Below are 17,120 nucleotides of genomic sequence, written 5' to 3'. Positions count from 1 at the left end.
CTCCATGACTCGTGTGTCGATACGTCGTCATTATTATATGTTCTTGTGCAGTTTTTTGGACAAGACGATTGATGTTTCGCGATTAATAATTGTGGACACCATCATATTTTGATACTGTACAGTGTACAGTAGTGTATGAATATCATGCGAAGGAAGCATGACGTCATATGTTGATGTGGCGATAAAACTAATTGAGCACATCAAATTTATTTTTCAATACATAAGTATACAGTATATACGATATTACAATAAAATTTTAATACATAGACATACAATATTAAAATAAAAGCTTGGCGTGTCCGAGAACCTTTTGTGCGTCCCTCAAATCACGCCTGTTGTTAGCAGTCTTTGCCCTTTCGCGGTTAATGACGGCCATGATAGCATAGTTAGCAGCAACGCGTGAGCGTTCGATCAAGGAAAATTAGTCGAATTACTTTTAACCTTTTCCGCTGCATCGACATCGAGTAGTGTGACGTATTAATTCGTATTAATTTAGCGTTTATCGGGATTTCGGCTTTATGAGAGGGCGGAGCATCGGAAGTGGGTGGAGTTTATAAACCACGCCCACTGCCGTCGTCTCTCGCTCACGGCGCCATTTCTGTGAAGCATCGACTTTTTGCTTTGCCTTCTGCACCATGCTGTGTGTCCGCGTTGCGCAGACTCTTGCTCGTGCCCTCCCTCGCCAGCATGCAATATGTGTAAGTACCTTTCTCCACGAAGCCTCTTCGCTGCCTTCGTGTACCGTTTTATTTATTTTTTTTCGTTGAGCCCGCTATCCCACGCACAGGCTTTCCTCAGCCGGTAGGCCCGAGTCGTCCGTCAGTCGATGCCATGAAGGTCAAGGTTTCGATGTTTCAATTCTGCTTTGACAATTATCCAGAGAAATAAATTCACTAAAACTCGTATTTTTCACTCGACTTTCAATGGTGTCGATCTTTATAGACGAAGGCGCAGTCGAAATTGGGTGAAGAAGCAAAGATATATTCGGATTTTAAATTGCCATGCACTGAGCACCAACAACGTGACGTTGAATTCGTTGGAAGCAGACGCGTCCTTTAGTAAACCGAGACTGGTTTTCTTCGGTTCCAGACCACTATCTGCGTTATCTTGATATCCGGACGGTATGTAAACCTGATATACAGGATCGTGTGTTCGCTCTCGTTGACGAAGACCGAGAATAAGACCTACCGTATTTTCACGACCAAAAGGCGCACCGTGCCAAAAGGCGCAGTCTCAGTTGTGTGTGCCGTTCCTGTATTTGACACACACATAAGGCGCTCCTCACGATAGGGCGCGGGTTTTTTTTTTTTTTTTTTTTTTTTTTTTTTTTGTATACCTTGGTCGAGGCTCGTATGAGAGCTAACACACAACTCACAGCAAGGAGGCATGAGACAAGAGGGGCGGGAGTGGAAGGGACAAAACAGTGGGGAACAGACACATTAGGTGAACTGTGGAAGGGAGTGGGATGGGGATGGGACGGGGAACATGGCGAGGGGAAGATGGACATTAAAGGGACTTTCAGGAATGAAAGCAGGGGAATTGAAGGAAGTGGGCTTGGGTGGATTATCGGGGGTAGAAAAGATCGAGGATTTGGATGGGGAAGATAAGAGGTGTTGGTGAACAGCTGTTTTGAAAGCCTGGAGGGAAGAATGGGAAAGAATAGAGTGAGGAAGTTTATTCCAAAGGCGGGAAAAAAGAGGAATGAAAGAGTGAAGATGAGCAGTGATTCGTGATTTTGGTAGTTTTACCAGAAGGGGGTTGTTGGCGGACCTTGAGCGCCCTGTGGAAATGTGGTTGGGACAAATCGCAGAGAGAGCAGGGGGGGCAAGGCTGGAGAGGAGTCGGTAGAAGACAGAAAGACCACCGACCAACCTGCGGTGATTGAGTGAGAGGCCCAAAGACTCAGCTTCATTGCGGGAGATGCCAATGATCTTAAAAGCCCTGGTTTCGACAGCGTGAAGTCGAGAAAGGTGGGAGGCAGGAGCACCAGCCCAGAGGGGAGAGCAGTACTCCATCAGGCTACGGACAAAAGCTTTGTAAGTGGTCAGGAGCTCAAGAGGGCCGAGGAAGGACTTTGCACGACGGAGGATTCCCAGTCGGCGACTGGCTTTTGAGGCAAGGTTGGAAATGTGACTTTCCCAGGAAAGGTCATGGCAGATAGTGAGACCCAGAAGCTTGAAAGAAAAGACTTCTTCCAGAGGATTGTTGAGAAAGTGGATGGGGGGTTTTGTAAACGGTCCTTTCGAAGAGACATAGTGAGAGTGTGAGATTTGTCTGGATTGAAAGACATGTTCCACGTGTTGGACCAGTTTGTGATTTTATCCAGATCTGCAGTGAGTGAAGAAGCTGCTGCTTGCCGGTCTGAGGATGACAGATGGTACGGCAGAGGGTTGAGTCATCGGCAAAGAGAAATAGAGGATTTTCCAGAGAGTCCGAGAGATCATTGATGAAAACCAGAAAAAGAACAGGGCCCAGAACGCTACCTTGAGGAACTCCAGCCTGCACAGGAAGAGGGGATGAAAGAACTCCATTTAGGGCCACACGTTGACTGCGACAGGAGAGGAAGTCTGCGAGCCATGAGTGGAGATGGCCTTGAATACCATGGGCAGAGAGTTTGGTGAGTAGGGGCAGGGTGCCAGTAGGGCAGGTTTTATATGAATATCCTCTACTACGTACGTCCGCCGTACAACAACACACTTCACACAAGCACACAAGTGTGCGTATTTAAAAAAAATAGATCGGGAGCAAAATTGAGTTTGGTTGTGCTTTATTAAAGTATTAGTTACAAAAATACTAAAACAATCAAATACCGGTAATAGTCTTTAATCAAATCCATCGAAATCCTCATCCTCTGTTTCGGAATCGAACTGCGCTAAACCCAACCTAGCAGGTCCACCTTCCTCGCCGTCAGAGTCACTTTCTGCACCGTGCGGCTCCTCCCGAAATGATGCCGGCTTTAGCGAAAGCTCGGACAACAGTGCCAGCAGACACGTTAGCCCAGGCATCAACAATCCAGTGGCAAACTGTGGCGTAACTCGCCCGGCACTGCCTTCCACCCTTTGTGAAGCTGTGCTCTCCTTCGGTCATCCACCGCTCCCACGCCGCTCGCAGCCTCACTTTGAACGGCCGGTTCACGCCGATGGCTCCGGCTGGATCCGTTTGTCGCAGATGTGCTTGCTGCAGTAGGAGCGGAAGTTTTCCATCATTTCTTGATAATCCGCCGGACGTTGCTGCGCTATCGTAGTCCTGGTCCGGATGGAAAAATGGCACCGTTTCATGAAGCGAAAGCACCAAGACGGACCTCCGTGGAAATGTTCGATTTTCATTTCCTCCGCTATCGATACTGCCTTCAGTCGGATCGTGACCGTCGAAACGCTCCTCCCACTTGCTCTTTGCTCAACGATCCACTGCTCAAGTCTTTCCTCCAACTCTGGCCACCTCGCCTTGTTTCCACGGAAACTCAGCTGCGTCTTCTTCACCTGTCGCAGCTCGTTTTCCAGCTTCCTCCACTTTCGAACCATCGACTCGTTGATCTGGAAATTCCTCGCCGCGGCTCGATTCCCATGTTCCTCCGCATAGCTGATCGCCTTCAGTTTAAACTGAGCTTCATAAGCGTGTCTCTTTGCCATTTTCGGGGTTGTTAAAACAGCAATGTTCTGCATACCGCACATACCTGTTCTTTTATACACACAAAGGGCGCACTGCACTATAGGGCGCGTCGCACATTTTGACAAAAATCTAAGACGTTTATATGCGCCTTATAGTCGTGAAAATACGGTATTTGGCTGAAAGCTTTGTCACCGTAAAGATCGTCGAGAGCAGGGGTTCTTATCCGGGGGTATCCATACCCCTTGGGGGTATGGGAACTAAATGCTGGGGGTATGGGACTCGATCTCTGAATATTTGTATATATTTAATCTATTAATTTATAGTTTCTTAGAATGTTAGATTATAACTAGCACTGTTGTTATTTGATGTTTGTATATTTGTAATTTCTCGGTTTTTTTTTTTTATATATATTTGTAAATATATATGATAAATGCTTATGATTGCCTTTCATGTTCTATTCCTAGATATCCATATCTAAAATAAATTCAAGCTATTGACGTCTTGGAATTCGTACTGTCAACTAATAGGACTGGTGATTGTGATGATGATTTTGACAGTCAAGCAGGGGGGGGGGGATATGGGACCATGTTGGGCAATCCATTGGGGGTCTGGAATCTTCAAAAGGTTAAGAACTCCTCGTCTCGAAGCTATCTCCATGACTCCTTTCATTTCCTATATATATATATATATATATATATATATATATATATATATATATATATATATATATATATATATATATATATATATATATATATATATATATATATATATATATATATATATATCTGATTTGCCATACCCTGAAACATGGAGACTCTGAGAGGGACAAAAATTTAATAAAGATTGATCCAAACCTGTGGGAAAATTCTTTTTCAATTGGACTGAATAAATTTGAAGCTGGGCAGTGTATAGGTAACAGACTTTCCTTGATCGCTCTCCCTTTTTTGTTTTATTTTAATCTTTTTTTTTTTTTTTTTTTTTGTTCGTCTTTCCTGTTCAATATATAACCCAATATTTTTTTTTGAGTTCTTTCAACCAGCTCAAGACTAAAAGCCTTCCTCTTTTTTTTTTTTTTTTTTTTATTATATTTTTTTTATTTTCATTTTCTTTATCAGTTTTTTTAATCTCGTGATTATTAAAAGTGGAGGGTAATTTGTATTTCCGGGGGCCGTAACATTATCGACTTGGTATGTTTACGCAGAAATTGATGGTTAAGAATTGTTACTGTGGCTATTTGTGGCACGAGCATGCAACAAGACCTGTCACGTGTGAGCATTTGGTTACTCCATTTGAATGTGGTATCGATGACCAACAAATGTTCGCTTGTCAATGGATGTAATTTTGAAGGAATGATGTTGTAGCGTTTTGTATCTACTACGACATTGATGGCCCCAACCATTTCAACTTTCTTGTCTGGTTGCTCAGGAAAGTTTTCGGCTCAAGTCTTTCACGAACTGTCTGGTCAGCCTTGACTTTGGACTGAAGGTGATTTTATCATGGGAATCTATACTGTGTTCAAGGTGCATGTGATGATGCACCTACTCTTCTTTAAAGACTGCAGGATCTTTAACGTTCCCAGCTAATCCTTGCAGACAGAACACCCGCCTTAACGTTCGGCTGAAGGACGGTGCTCTTTATGATTCAATGCCCTGCCTGTGAAACAACAATCTGACAGTTTATAGTTGGGTCTTGAGTCGAACCCAGAATTGTGGGCCAGAATTTAAAGTGCTATGAGCTTGCTATATCGGGAACCATCAACTATCTCCGATCGCCTCCCCTCTGACTACCTCCGCCACCTAAGGTGGATGGAAATTGTTTTCACCCCTTTTTGTTTGTCTGTGAGCAGGATATATCAATCTGTTATGGACGAAATTTGGTGGCAGGTTGGGTGTGTGATTCGGACGAATTCTATTTTTCGTGACTATCTGGATCCAGACACAAGAATGTTTGAATTTATTTTATTTTATATTATTTTAAGCGATCCTTCACCATTGACTGAAGCCAAAAATAATCTGTAGCACAATCTCTCATAGTTATGGGGTGGATTATGACAAAACTTGGTGGAGGACTTGAGAAGGTGGCAAACATAAGCTAATTAGATGCTGGGTAAGGGCCGGATGCAGATACAGCCTATCGGTGCGATACGTAAACTTTTCAGCTTGGTGGAGGTTTGCTTTCTACCCAGTGTCGTTCTGTTTTATTTTGTATTATTTTAATGACCCTAGTTATTTGTAATTTAGGGATCCTGTGCCTTTACCTTTCTCAGAGAATGCCATGAACACTGTTTTAGTGTAATTTTGACAAATATATATATATATATATATATATATATATATATATATATATATATATATATATATATATATATATATATATATATATATATATATATATATATATATATATATATATATATATATATATATATATATATATATATATAGTAAGATGGTGTGGGTATGACAACACATGACCAGCTAAGAGCCACACAAGCCTACCGAGGGTCGCTGATTATGGAGTGGTTGATCAGACAGTGGTGTACAACTCTGCACTTTGACAGTGAAGCTGCCCAAGTGCCATCATAATTGGGCATTGTCATTTGGCTACGGCTTCGGTCGAGATGTTCTCTATTGGGTTTATCGCCAGTCAACAGAGTTATAATGCTGAATGGTCGTCGTGATAATATCGTGAGGTTTCTGTCCCTCGAGACACAGGAAGGTGGATGACAAAACGAGGTCATCAGGAGCTATTTGAGAGAGGGTGAGATTTTTCTGCAGGTGCATGGTGTTCTTGTTGAGTCGAGATCCCAACGATGAGCCAAAAGGGTGTTCATACAGCTGTGGTTTTGTTTGTTGTTTGTTGTTTTTTTTTTTTAAAGGTTGCAGAATGGGTTTTGGGTTGTGTTGGGATTCACTGTGCTGTCCAGTTGTCATTGACAACTACAGAGGTGAGAGCAATTGAAAAAGTCAGTGACAATTGGACTGCACAGTTGATCCAAGCACAGCCCAATCCGAGGCTTATTCTGCTACCTTGAGTAAATCATATTGTAAACTCCATCATCTGTTTTACTTTGTTTATTTGTGTACTTGCACCTGGTAATCCAAACTTTTGGCTGTTAGCGACTGTATTTGCTGACATAAGTGATTTTTGCTTTTTCTGAAAGATTTATTACCTCTGCCACCAAAGGTGAAGGAGGTTGTTTTCACCTTTCTGTCTGTTTGTGTGCAGGATATCTTCAGTTGTGGACAGGTTTGGTGTGTCTGACGAGGACGAACTGATTAGATTTTTGTGACGATACGGATCCGACTACTATAATTTTCAGTAATTCTTCACTATTGGGAGATGTGGCCAAAAACTATATATAGCATGATATCTCAAAAAGTTCTGGACAGATTCGGACGAAACTTGGTTGGATGAACGAAACAAAAGGTGTGTGATGAAGATAAATTGATTCGATTTTGGTGAAGATCTGGATACAATAATTTATTTTTTAAAGTGATTCTTCACCATTGAGAGGTCTGGCCAAAAACGATATATAGCACATTATTTCAAAAGTGTATTGGGCTCGATTATGTTCTCATGGATCAGGCATTACGTGTTGGAGGTATGTGCTCCACAGAGTGCCTTTCCAGTTTTATTTATTTATTATTTTCCCCCCTCCTTGTATGTTTTAATTTGTCTTATTCTCCTTACACCACTTCCCATGAAAACGTATCATCGGAATCAAGTTAAAAAAATGGGAATTTCCCACTTTCATTCTTGCATATTAAAAATTAAGCTCTACTTCAACAAATTATAGCCTATTGTACTTCACTGCGACCTAATTATATGCTTAACTGTTGTTAAAAGCATTAACAGGCACTAATTGGACAGCACAGTTGATTCAAGGACAATGTGCTGTGGCCCATTTTTGGAAATGCGCTTTCTAATTTTTGAAATAAATTTTATTGATCACCGCATATACTCCATATGATCCCATTTGAAGCTTGCAACGTACTTGTGATTTTTTGTGCTCACATAAACTGCACTAATGGGAACAAACAGGTTCATGAAAATTTTTAATAATTTTCATTCTTAATGGTATAACTCTGGGCCGGAGTGCCCATTTTCGCCAACCTTCGAAGACACGAATGATGCTAGGAAAAACGGCACACCCAACTGGCCAATTCCACAACCAATCAACGAGTGAATATTGCTGACATAGCTACAGTCACACAAACTATTTATTATAGTTGGGGGCTGTTCTGTTTGTTGATGAAGGCATATTACATTTTTTTTTTTAAAGGGGCTCCAGAGGAATTATCTTTTCGTTCCCAGGATAACTTAAGACTGGTCATTCCATGTCAGTTCACACAATATCCAGGTACCTCCCATATGACACACCTCAGATTTTCCTGGAAATAAATTCTAAATATTCCTCTTGATACCAAACAAAGTAATCCCAAGTTTCAGCTCGATCTCCAATGGTGTTCCAGTTATGAACACTCAAAATATGGGTGCCATGCCTCTTTTTTGCACTTGTGAATTGTGCATTTGTTTTAATAGCGTTTTTGAAGATCCTATATACAAGTTATAAACTCGTATTAGTGCCAACTTGTAGAAATCTACACTCCCTACGGGAGCAGCAAGGGAGGGCAACTTTGAGTTTGAAGTAGCCGGCAACAATTTTTTTTTTTTTTTTTGGATAATACGATTAAATGTTGTAACTGCAGCTCATGGAACAAGATTACCCCACCCCCCCCCCCCCCGGCCAATGCATTGTTCAAGTATATACTTCAATTTTTAATAAAGTAATTTTTAAAATCTTACCAAAAAAATAAATAAACCAATGTCACCCGCAGGGTGACCCGTATCTTGCCAAAAGGTGACCACGTGTGACATCTTTAAGGTCACACTGAGGTGAACAGAGCTGCTATCCACCAGGAGCGACTCCTTGAGGAATATCTGCCTACGAGAGATTCTGATGAGAATCGTTCTACAGAGTAACCATGAAAAATATGCTTTTGCCTCATAACGTCACCAAATGACGTCATAATGTCTCAAGCTTGACATATCTAGAAAGCACTCATCGAGGTGTTCAATTTGAGGTGCTACACGATATGGTTCCTAAAACTTGAAAATTTGACCTTGGGGTCAAATATGTTTGACCTTAGGCGCTAACCATGAAGGTCAAGGCCAATCGCCACCAAAAATTAATCGGCTGAGCACCAGACCATGAACTATATTCCCATGAAGTTTGAAGACGATCCGATCAAAATTAATCAAAAATATAAGGGTTTCGTCGACTCCCCTGATTTGCGACAAAGTGACCTTGACCTTTGACCTTGACCTTCAAAATTTTGTGCGCTGAAAGGGACCTCTATCGGCCTCTGATATGCGAAGTTACAAAAATTTCCAATGATAACTGTGCTCTGCAGAATTTTTTATACGTGATTACAAACAAACAAAAAAAACATTCAAGCTGACTAACATATCTTGCAAAAACTTCGTTTTGGCAAGATAACAAAAAAAAAACCCAAAAAAATACAAGCTGACGAACATATCTTGCAAAAACTTCGTTTTGGCAAGATAAGGAAAAGCAAGAGGTTTCATGCTACTGAGGCAATTTTGTACATCACCCTTATACACTAGTAAGATAACGTTTGAGTTGCAGCTTAGGAGATGGAGGCTTTATTGATTACCATATAATTCAGCATCGTACATTGCCATATTAAGCGTAGTGTTGGCTTAATGGTTAAGGTGGCTGGATTAACATCGTTGGCCTTCGGGTCTTGTTTGATCCCGTCAAACTGTTAAATAACACCATGTGGGTTGACTCGGCATGTCATCCTTCCAAGGTCGACAAATTGAGTACCAGTTTACTGGTAACGGGCACTGCATCAGTGGCACAGCTGTGCTCCCAACAATGATGCAATCAGCAGCCACAGGTTTCATACAAAATAATAATCACCATATTGGTGGTCGTCTTCACCCTGACACTGATGTTATGATATATGTATGTATAATATATGTACCCTCATGATATGTATGTATATGTATATGTATATGTATATGTATATATATATATATATATATATATATATATATATATATATATATATATATATATATATATATATATATATATATATATATATATATATATATATATATATATATATATATATATATATATATACACACATATTGGTGGGATTCGCACCCGACTCTTGACCCCAGTGTTAAGGATTCGGACGAGTGATGGGGCTTGCACCCTACTCTTGACAGCCAAATGTTGAATATTCGGCGTCACTTAACAGCACCGCCATCTCCGAGGTTATAATGCTGGCTGGTCCGGCACAGGCCTCGGGTCATGCGCCTCTAATCGCGATACCAACGTACACCTGGACCTTACCAGTTGGGGGAATAGACCCCGTTACAGATGGTTTTGTCAGAGACCAAGCGAATTCTGCCAGTCTGTAACCATTTTGGTTTTGTATACCAATCGAGTGAATTGTTTCTCAGCATGGCACGAACAAACCCAGAGCGGAAACTTCATACGAATCAGCCAGATTTATTGGTACCCCCAGGTATGTTATCGATGACCAACAAATGTTCGCTTGTCAATGGATGTAATTTGAAGGAATGATGTTTTAGCATTTTGTATCTACTACGACATTGGTGGCCCCAACCATTTCAACTTTCTTGTCTGGTTGCTCAGGAAAGTTTTTGGCTCAAGTCTTTCATGAACTGTCCGGTCAGCCTTGACTTTGGACTGAAGGTGATTTTGTCATGGGAATCTATACTGTGTTCAAGGTGCAGACTGATGATGTACTTGCTGTCCTACTCTTCTTTAAAGACTGCAGTATCTTTAACGTTCCCAGCTAATCCTTGCAGACAGAACACCCGCCTTAACGTCCGGCTGAAGGACGGTGCTCTTTATGATTCAATATCAGGTGGCCCCAGGGCATCGGGTGCCTCAGGGAATCGGGTACCTCCATGCAGTCTCCTTGTCTGCTGCACTCCTATTCTCACCCCAGAAAGGTTTTGTCTTCACAAGAAGAAGAAGGCGGAGCTCTCTTAGAGCCAGCGTTCGCGACGCGACTAAAAATATCGTCCTCTCTCCACAAATGCCATTGGGACAAATTTAAGGCCGAAGTACGGTAAAATGAGATGTCTTCCTATCGTGTTCTGATTTGTGTTCAAAATGACATTTCATTTGAGCTGTTCCTTGATCATAAACTGGTGACAGAGGCACGCACAGCCGTGAACTAATTGCTTAACCTCGTGCTTTTGCATCGCATGTATGGAGTAATGTATGTATATGTATATGTATATGTATATGTATATGTATATGTATATGTATATGTATATATATATATGTGTATATATATATATATATATATATATATATATATATATATATATATATATATATATATATATATATATATATATATATATATATATATATATATATATATATGTGTGTATATACACACACACACGTTTTGTTTTATTTTGCTTAAACTTTGTGTGCCAACTGAGTCCAGGAACTGATTTGCATTTCTACTTGTAATCTTTTTTGTTTGTTTGTTTCTTTGTTTTTAATCCAAGAGCTGAATATATTGTTGAGCATAGTAATTTATTATTCTGTTCTATTTCTTCCTTTATTGTATTATGCTTCAATTACTTATAAACTTGTGAAGGATAAGTTTCGTAAGTAATTTCCATGCACTTTTACCAATGTGTGCTCAGTTACTTTAAGCTTTTATTGCTGAACACAAGTTTAAAAAAAAAAAAAAAAAACTATTTATTTTTGATTTTGCTGACAAAACCTGAATCCTGTGCATGTTCCACCTACTTATTTTCTGGTGCACTTGTACTTTTCAAGTTGTGCAGCACACTAATTGAAATGCACATTGTCGACTTTCCCAGGTGCATCTGTCAGTTAAAGTGGCTTGTGTTTCTGCAGGTGAGCAGGTCTGTGCTGGGTGCTGCATTTATCACCCGAAACGTACACACTTCAACAACATTCCTGCAGAAAACAGGTGCGTAAATCCCTTGTCGTAGTTTCGGGCCCTGGTTTGGAGGTTTTTGTCATGTGCTGTTGCCTGCAATCATTTTTCCCAGTTTGATATTCTCCTTTGTAGGGATGTTGAGGAGGGTGATGCACTTTAGCATGGATAGAAGGAATACACCTTTCTTTTATAGTGGGCAGGGGATTGGAACACCTTTTTATTGTTGTTGGGGGGCGGGGGGGGAATATACCTCTCCTTTGCAATGGGGTGGAATACAACTATTCTTGTTGTGGGGGTTTGGTGGCATATCTCCATTCAAAGGTGAGTGAGAATTCCCATTATTTGTGGTGAAGGTGGGGGGGGGGGGTGGATAGGAGGAATGCCTCTTCTTTGAGGAATGGGTTGTTGATATTCCCTCTTTTGTGTGGGTGGTGTAGAATCACTCTCCTTTGTGGTGGGATGGGTGGTGATGAATACTTGTTCATTGTAGTGGGGGTGGGTCTGAATGTTTGCTCTTTGGTGATGGTATGTTGACTTGTAGGCACGGCAGAGGTCTCCTCCATCCTGGAAGAGCGTATTCTTGGAGCGGACACATCTGCCGAACTGCAGGAGACTGGCCGTGTGCTGTCTATTGGTGATGGCATTGCTCGTGTCTACGGTCTTCAAAACATTCAGGCTGAAGAGATGGTTGAGTTCTCTTCTGGTCTTAAGGTCTGTTGTGGTGCAGTCAACAGGATTTGGTTTGGCAAAATATAGCCATTTTATTGTGTACATTCCAGTTTGGTGCCTTCCCTCCCGACCTCCCCTTGCCCTTGGTCAGTCCCGCCCCACCCCTAATTCATCAATTTGTTGTCATCCACTGTGTCCTCCCTCCATCCACTGCTGTCCTTTTGTAGTCCCCCCACCCTCTATCCACCGTCTGTTGTCTTTCCCCCTCCGGCCGTCTTTCTTTCTCTTGGAGGAGCAGTAGTTGGTAATGATATTGATTTTTTTTCTGTGCTGTTAAGGGCATGGCTTTGAACTTGGAGCCGGACAACGTAGGTGTCGTGGTGTTCGGTAACGACAAGCTGATCAAGGAGGGTGATGTCGTAAAACGTACCGGTGCCATTGTGGATGTGCCTGTGGGTGATGAATTGCTCGGACGCGTAGTCGATGCACTGGGAAACCCAATTGATGGAAAGGTAGGCCACCATCTTGGCAATGGTCTCATTGTATGAGCTGGGTTGGGGGAAAAGGTATATTCATGAAAACATGCCAAAGGTTGATCATTGACGATATAACCCTGTGCGTTTCTGCCTTGTAACATTGGTGTCTGTGCTTTATCTGCTTAGGGTGCTTTGAGTGGGAAGCAGCGCCGGCGCGTCGGACTCAAGGCTCCTGGAATCATTCCGCGAATCTCGGTGCGTGAGCCCATGCAGACTGGCATCAAGGCCGTGGATAGCCTGGTACCTATTGGGCGTGGCCAACGAGAGCTGATCATTGGAGACAGACAAACAGGGTATTTCACTTTATGAGGTTCATCAGGATTGATCGATTGTTGTATTAGTCGAGCATGGTCATATATTATTGTTTTGGTTTGGTGCTGTATTATTACAGGGCATGGTAATGTCTGAACGACTTTGGTGCTGAAACATTCATGACCAGATTGAAAATTTATATCAGAGAGTACTCCGTCGTTTCTTATTTGTTGGTTAATTTTTAAGGTTGGTAAGGATTGATTAATTTTACGAAGAATTTGCAGTACGTTTGGGGGCTGCCTTCTGGTTCCTTGTCTGAGTGCATTCTGCCCCCTCTTTCTCCTGTTCTCTCCTGTTCGTTCTTTCTTTCTTTTGTTCTTTGTTCTGTGTCCCAGCTTCACCCCAGCCTCGACATCATTATAACAAAAATAAATATTATGCAAATATGATGGAAATTTTGACCTTCCCTCCTATCTTTATTAATATAGTCTGCATCTCTTACTTCCACCACTGAAGGTAGGCAGAGATTGTGTTCACTGCTGTTTTACTGTGAGCAGGATATCTCAAAATGTTATGGATGGATTTGGATGAAACTTGTTGGACAGGTTGGGTGTGTGGCAAGGATACATTGATAGATTTTGGTGAAGATCTGGACCTGATACAAGAAATTTTAAAGTGATTGTTCACCATTGATAGAGTTAAAACCAAAAATATAGCACGATGGATTGTAATAAAATTTTGGTGGATGAGTTGGGGAGTTAACGAGAACATGCTGAATCGATTTTTGGTTAAGGCCTGGATGGAGATTCGGCCTATCGGTGACATTGAAAACATAAACTATTCAGTATTCAGCCTGGTGGAAGTATGTGCTTGATTGAGTGCTGTTCAAATTTGACCTTTGTTTCTACAATTTTATTTAAGCGGGGCGAGGAGGGTCTGATTTGATTAAAAATATGTAATTACCCCATCAACGCAAAATGAAAACTGGGGTTAAGTAATGTGTTTATTTCCGTTCATCTTTTTAGTGTACAGTACTAGCAAATTTACCTGACGCTTGCGCGAGAAGAGAAACGTGAATAAGTAGCACTTTGTACACAATCACAAAGATTGATTGTCTGATTGGAGCTCTGTTTTAATTTCCACGTGCGTCCATCCTTCCCTGAATACGTCTCAATACAAACACTTTGCATTTTGAATGCGGACGTGCTTTTCATTATTATTTTTTTTTTAAATAATTTATTATATTTTAAATATCTTTCTCTTTTATTTGTGTGGTGTGATATTTGCAATTCCACATTGAAAAAGGCTGTGATAAACATCCCATTATCAATGTCTCCTCTCCTTACACCACCAAATTTAATTTTTTTTTCTCAAAGTAGATGTGGACTGGATGGGTGGCCGCTTTCTAGTTTTATGCAGTCTTGGCCAAAAATATTGGCACCCTTGCACTTTTTTCAAATAACTCACAATTTTCTCGAAAAATAAGTTGAAATTGACAGGTATTTAGTCTCCACAATTCTTTATTTCACTTAATATTGCAGAACCTTTGTTTTTGATTCAGAACTTAATATATCCTTTTAAATCGGAAAATAAAAAGAAATGGCATTGAGAAAATTATTGACATCCTCGACTTAATATTTGGTAGCACAGCTTTTCGACAAAATAACTGCAGTCAAGCACTTCCTCAGGCCATGAATGAGTTTCTAACACCTCTCCACTAGCAGTTTGGTCTGCTCTTGTTCTCCCAGATTTGAAGGGTGCCTTCTCCCAACTGCTGTTTTCAGATCTCCCCACAGGTGTTCAATGAGATTTAGATCTGGACTCATTTCTGGCCACTTCAGAACAGCCCAACATTTTGTCTTGAACCATTACTGGTTGCTTTTTGAAGTGTTTGAGGTCATTGTCCTGCTGCAAGACCCAACTTTGATACTGGGTTGGACATTGCGCTCCAAAATGCCTTGGTAATATGATTTCATAATGCCATGCACACATTCAAGGCACCCAGTGCCAGAGACCACACAGCAACTCTAAAACATCACTGAACTTCCTCGATGTTTCACTGTAGGGAAGGTGTTCTTTTCTTTGCTTCATTTTGTGTTCTGCAAACAGATGATGTGCTTCACCAAAAATCTCTAATTTGGTCTCATCTGTCTACAGGACATTCACCCAGAAGGATTTTGGCTTGTTCAGGTGTGTTTTGGCAAACTCCAGTTGGGCTTTTATATGTCTCTCTCAGCAGTGGGGTCCTCCTGGTTCTCCAACCATAGAACCCCCTTTCATTGAGTTTGCGATGGATGGTGAGTTGAAACTGTCGTACCTTGTGTCTGAAGGTCAGCTTCAATCTGTTTGGCAGTTGATTGAGGTGCTTTCTCCACCATTTGAACAAAACTTCACTGCAATCTTCGATCAAGTTTTCTCTTGCAGCCACATCCAGGGAGGTTGGCTACAGTGCCATGGGCCTTAAACTTCCCGATAACATTGCGTACGGTGGACACAGGAACATCAAGGTCTCTGCAGATCAACTTGTAGCCTTGAGATTATCCATGCTTGGCTACAATCTTGTCTGACCTCCTCAGACAATTCTCTGGTTCTCTTTCTTGCTTATTGCGGTACACAGTGACACAAAACAGCAGAATGACTCCCCCCCCCCCCCACCTTCGATTCAAACTTGTTGAATGAGTGATTTTTATATATATATATATATATACATATATATATATATATATATATATATATATATATATATATATATATATATATATATATATATATATATATATATATATGATATATATATATATATATATACATATATATACATACAGTGGGGAGAGCAAGTATTTGATACACTGCCAATTTTGCAGGTGTTCCCACTTACAAAGCACATAGAGGTCTAATTTTTATCATTGGTCCACTTCAACTGTGAAAGATGGAATCTGAAACAAAAATCCTGAAAATCACATTGTATGATTTTTAAATAATTAATTTGCATTTTATTGCATGAAATAAGTATTTGATACATCAGAAAAACAGAACTTAATATTTGGTACAGAAACCTTTGTTTGCAATTTCAGAGATCAGACGTTTCCTATAGTTCTTAACCAGGTTTGCACAGACTGCAGCAGGGATTTTGGCCCACTCCTCCATACAGATCTTCTCCAGATCCTTCAGGTTTCGGGGCTGTCGCTGGGCAACACAGACTTTCAGCTCCGTCCAAAGATTTTCTATTGGGTTCAGGTCTGGAGATTGGAGACTGGCTGGGCCACTCCAGGACCTTGAGATGCTTGTTACGGAGCCACTCCTTAGTTTCCCTGGCTGTGTGTTTCGGGTCGTTGTCATGCTGGAAGACGCAGCCATGCCCCATCTTCAATGCTTTTGAGGGAAGGAGGTTGTTGGCCAAGATCTCGCGATACATGGCCCCATCCATCCTCCCCTCAATACGGTACAGTCATCCCCAAAGAATGATGTTTCCACCTCCATGCTTCACGGTTGGGATGGTGTTCTTGGGGTTGTACTCATCCTTCGTCTTCCTCCAAACACGGCAAGTGGAGTTTAAACCAAAAAGCTCTATTTTGGTCTCATCAGACCACATGACTTTCTCCCATTCCTCCTCTGGATCATCCAGATGGTCATTGGCAAACTTCAGATGGGCCTGGACATGCGCTGGCTTGAGCAGAGAGACCTTGCGTGTGCTGCAGGATTTTAATCCATGAGGGCGTAGTGTGTTACTTATGGTTTTCTTTGATACTGTGGTCCCAGCTCTCTTCAGGTCATTGACCAGGTCCTGCCGTGTAGTTCTGGGCTGATCCCTCACCTTTTTCATCATCATTGAGGCTCCACGAGGTGAGATCTTGCGTGGAGCCCCAGACCGAGGGGGATTGACTTATCTTGAACTTCTTCCATTTTCTAATAATTGCGCCAACAGTTGTTGCCTTCTCACCAAGATGCTTGCCTATTGTCCTGTAGCCCATCCCAGCCTTGTGCAAGTCTACAATTTTGTCCCTGATGTCCTTAGCTTTCTGGTCTTTGTGGAGAGGTTGGAGTCTGATTG

At 41.4% G+C, this 17,120-nt stretch overlaps 1 protein-coding gene across 1 annotated transcript in view; it reads left to right on the top strand.

Moving 5' to 3' along the window:
* Positions 1-526: 526 nt before the first annotated feature.
* The window catches only part of ATP5F1A (ATP synthase F1 subunit alpha), a 79,871-nt gene continuing 63,277 nt past the window's right edge, over positions 527-17,120 (top strand). The window contains exons 1-5 of the mRNA XM_085846255.1: positions 527-698; positions 11,567-11,642; positions 12,154-12,323; positions 12,620-12,793; positions 12,944-13,110. Coding sequence (XP_085702381.1) covers positions 636-698; positions 11,567-11,642; positions 12,154-12,323; positions 12,620-12,793; positions 12,944-13,110 — 650 coding nt within the window. The 5' untranslated portion in view covers positions 527-635. The remainder of the gene's footprint in view (positions 699-11,566; positions 11,643-12,153; positions 12,324-12,619; positions 12,794-12,943; positions 13,111-17,120) is intronic.

This window comes from Eptatretus burgeri, chromosome 11 (genome assembly GCF_056783735.1).
Source record: "Eptatretus burgeri isolate ZD-2024b chromosome 11, Ebu_testis_v1, whole genome shotgun sequence".
In the NCBI taxonomy this organism is placed as follows: Eukaryota; Metazoa; Chordata; class Myxini; order Myxiniformes; family Myxinidae; genus Eptatretus; species Eptatretus burgeri.
Note: the sequence above shows the minus strand (reverse complement) of the source record. Positions and strands in the feature narration are given on the sequence as shown.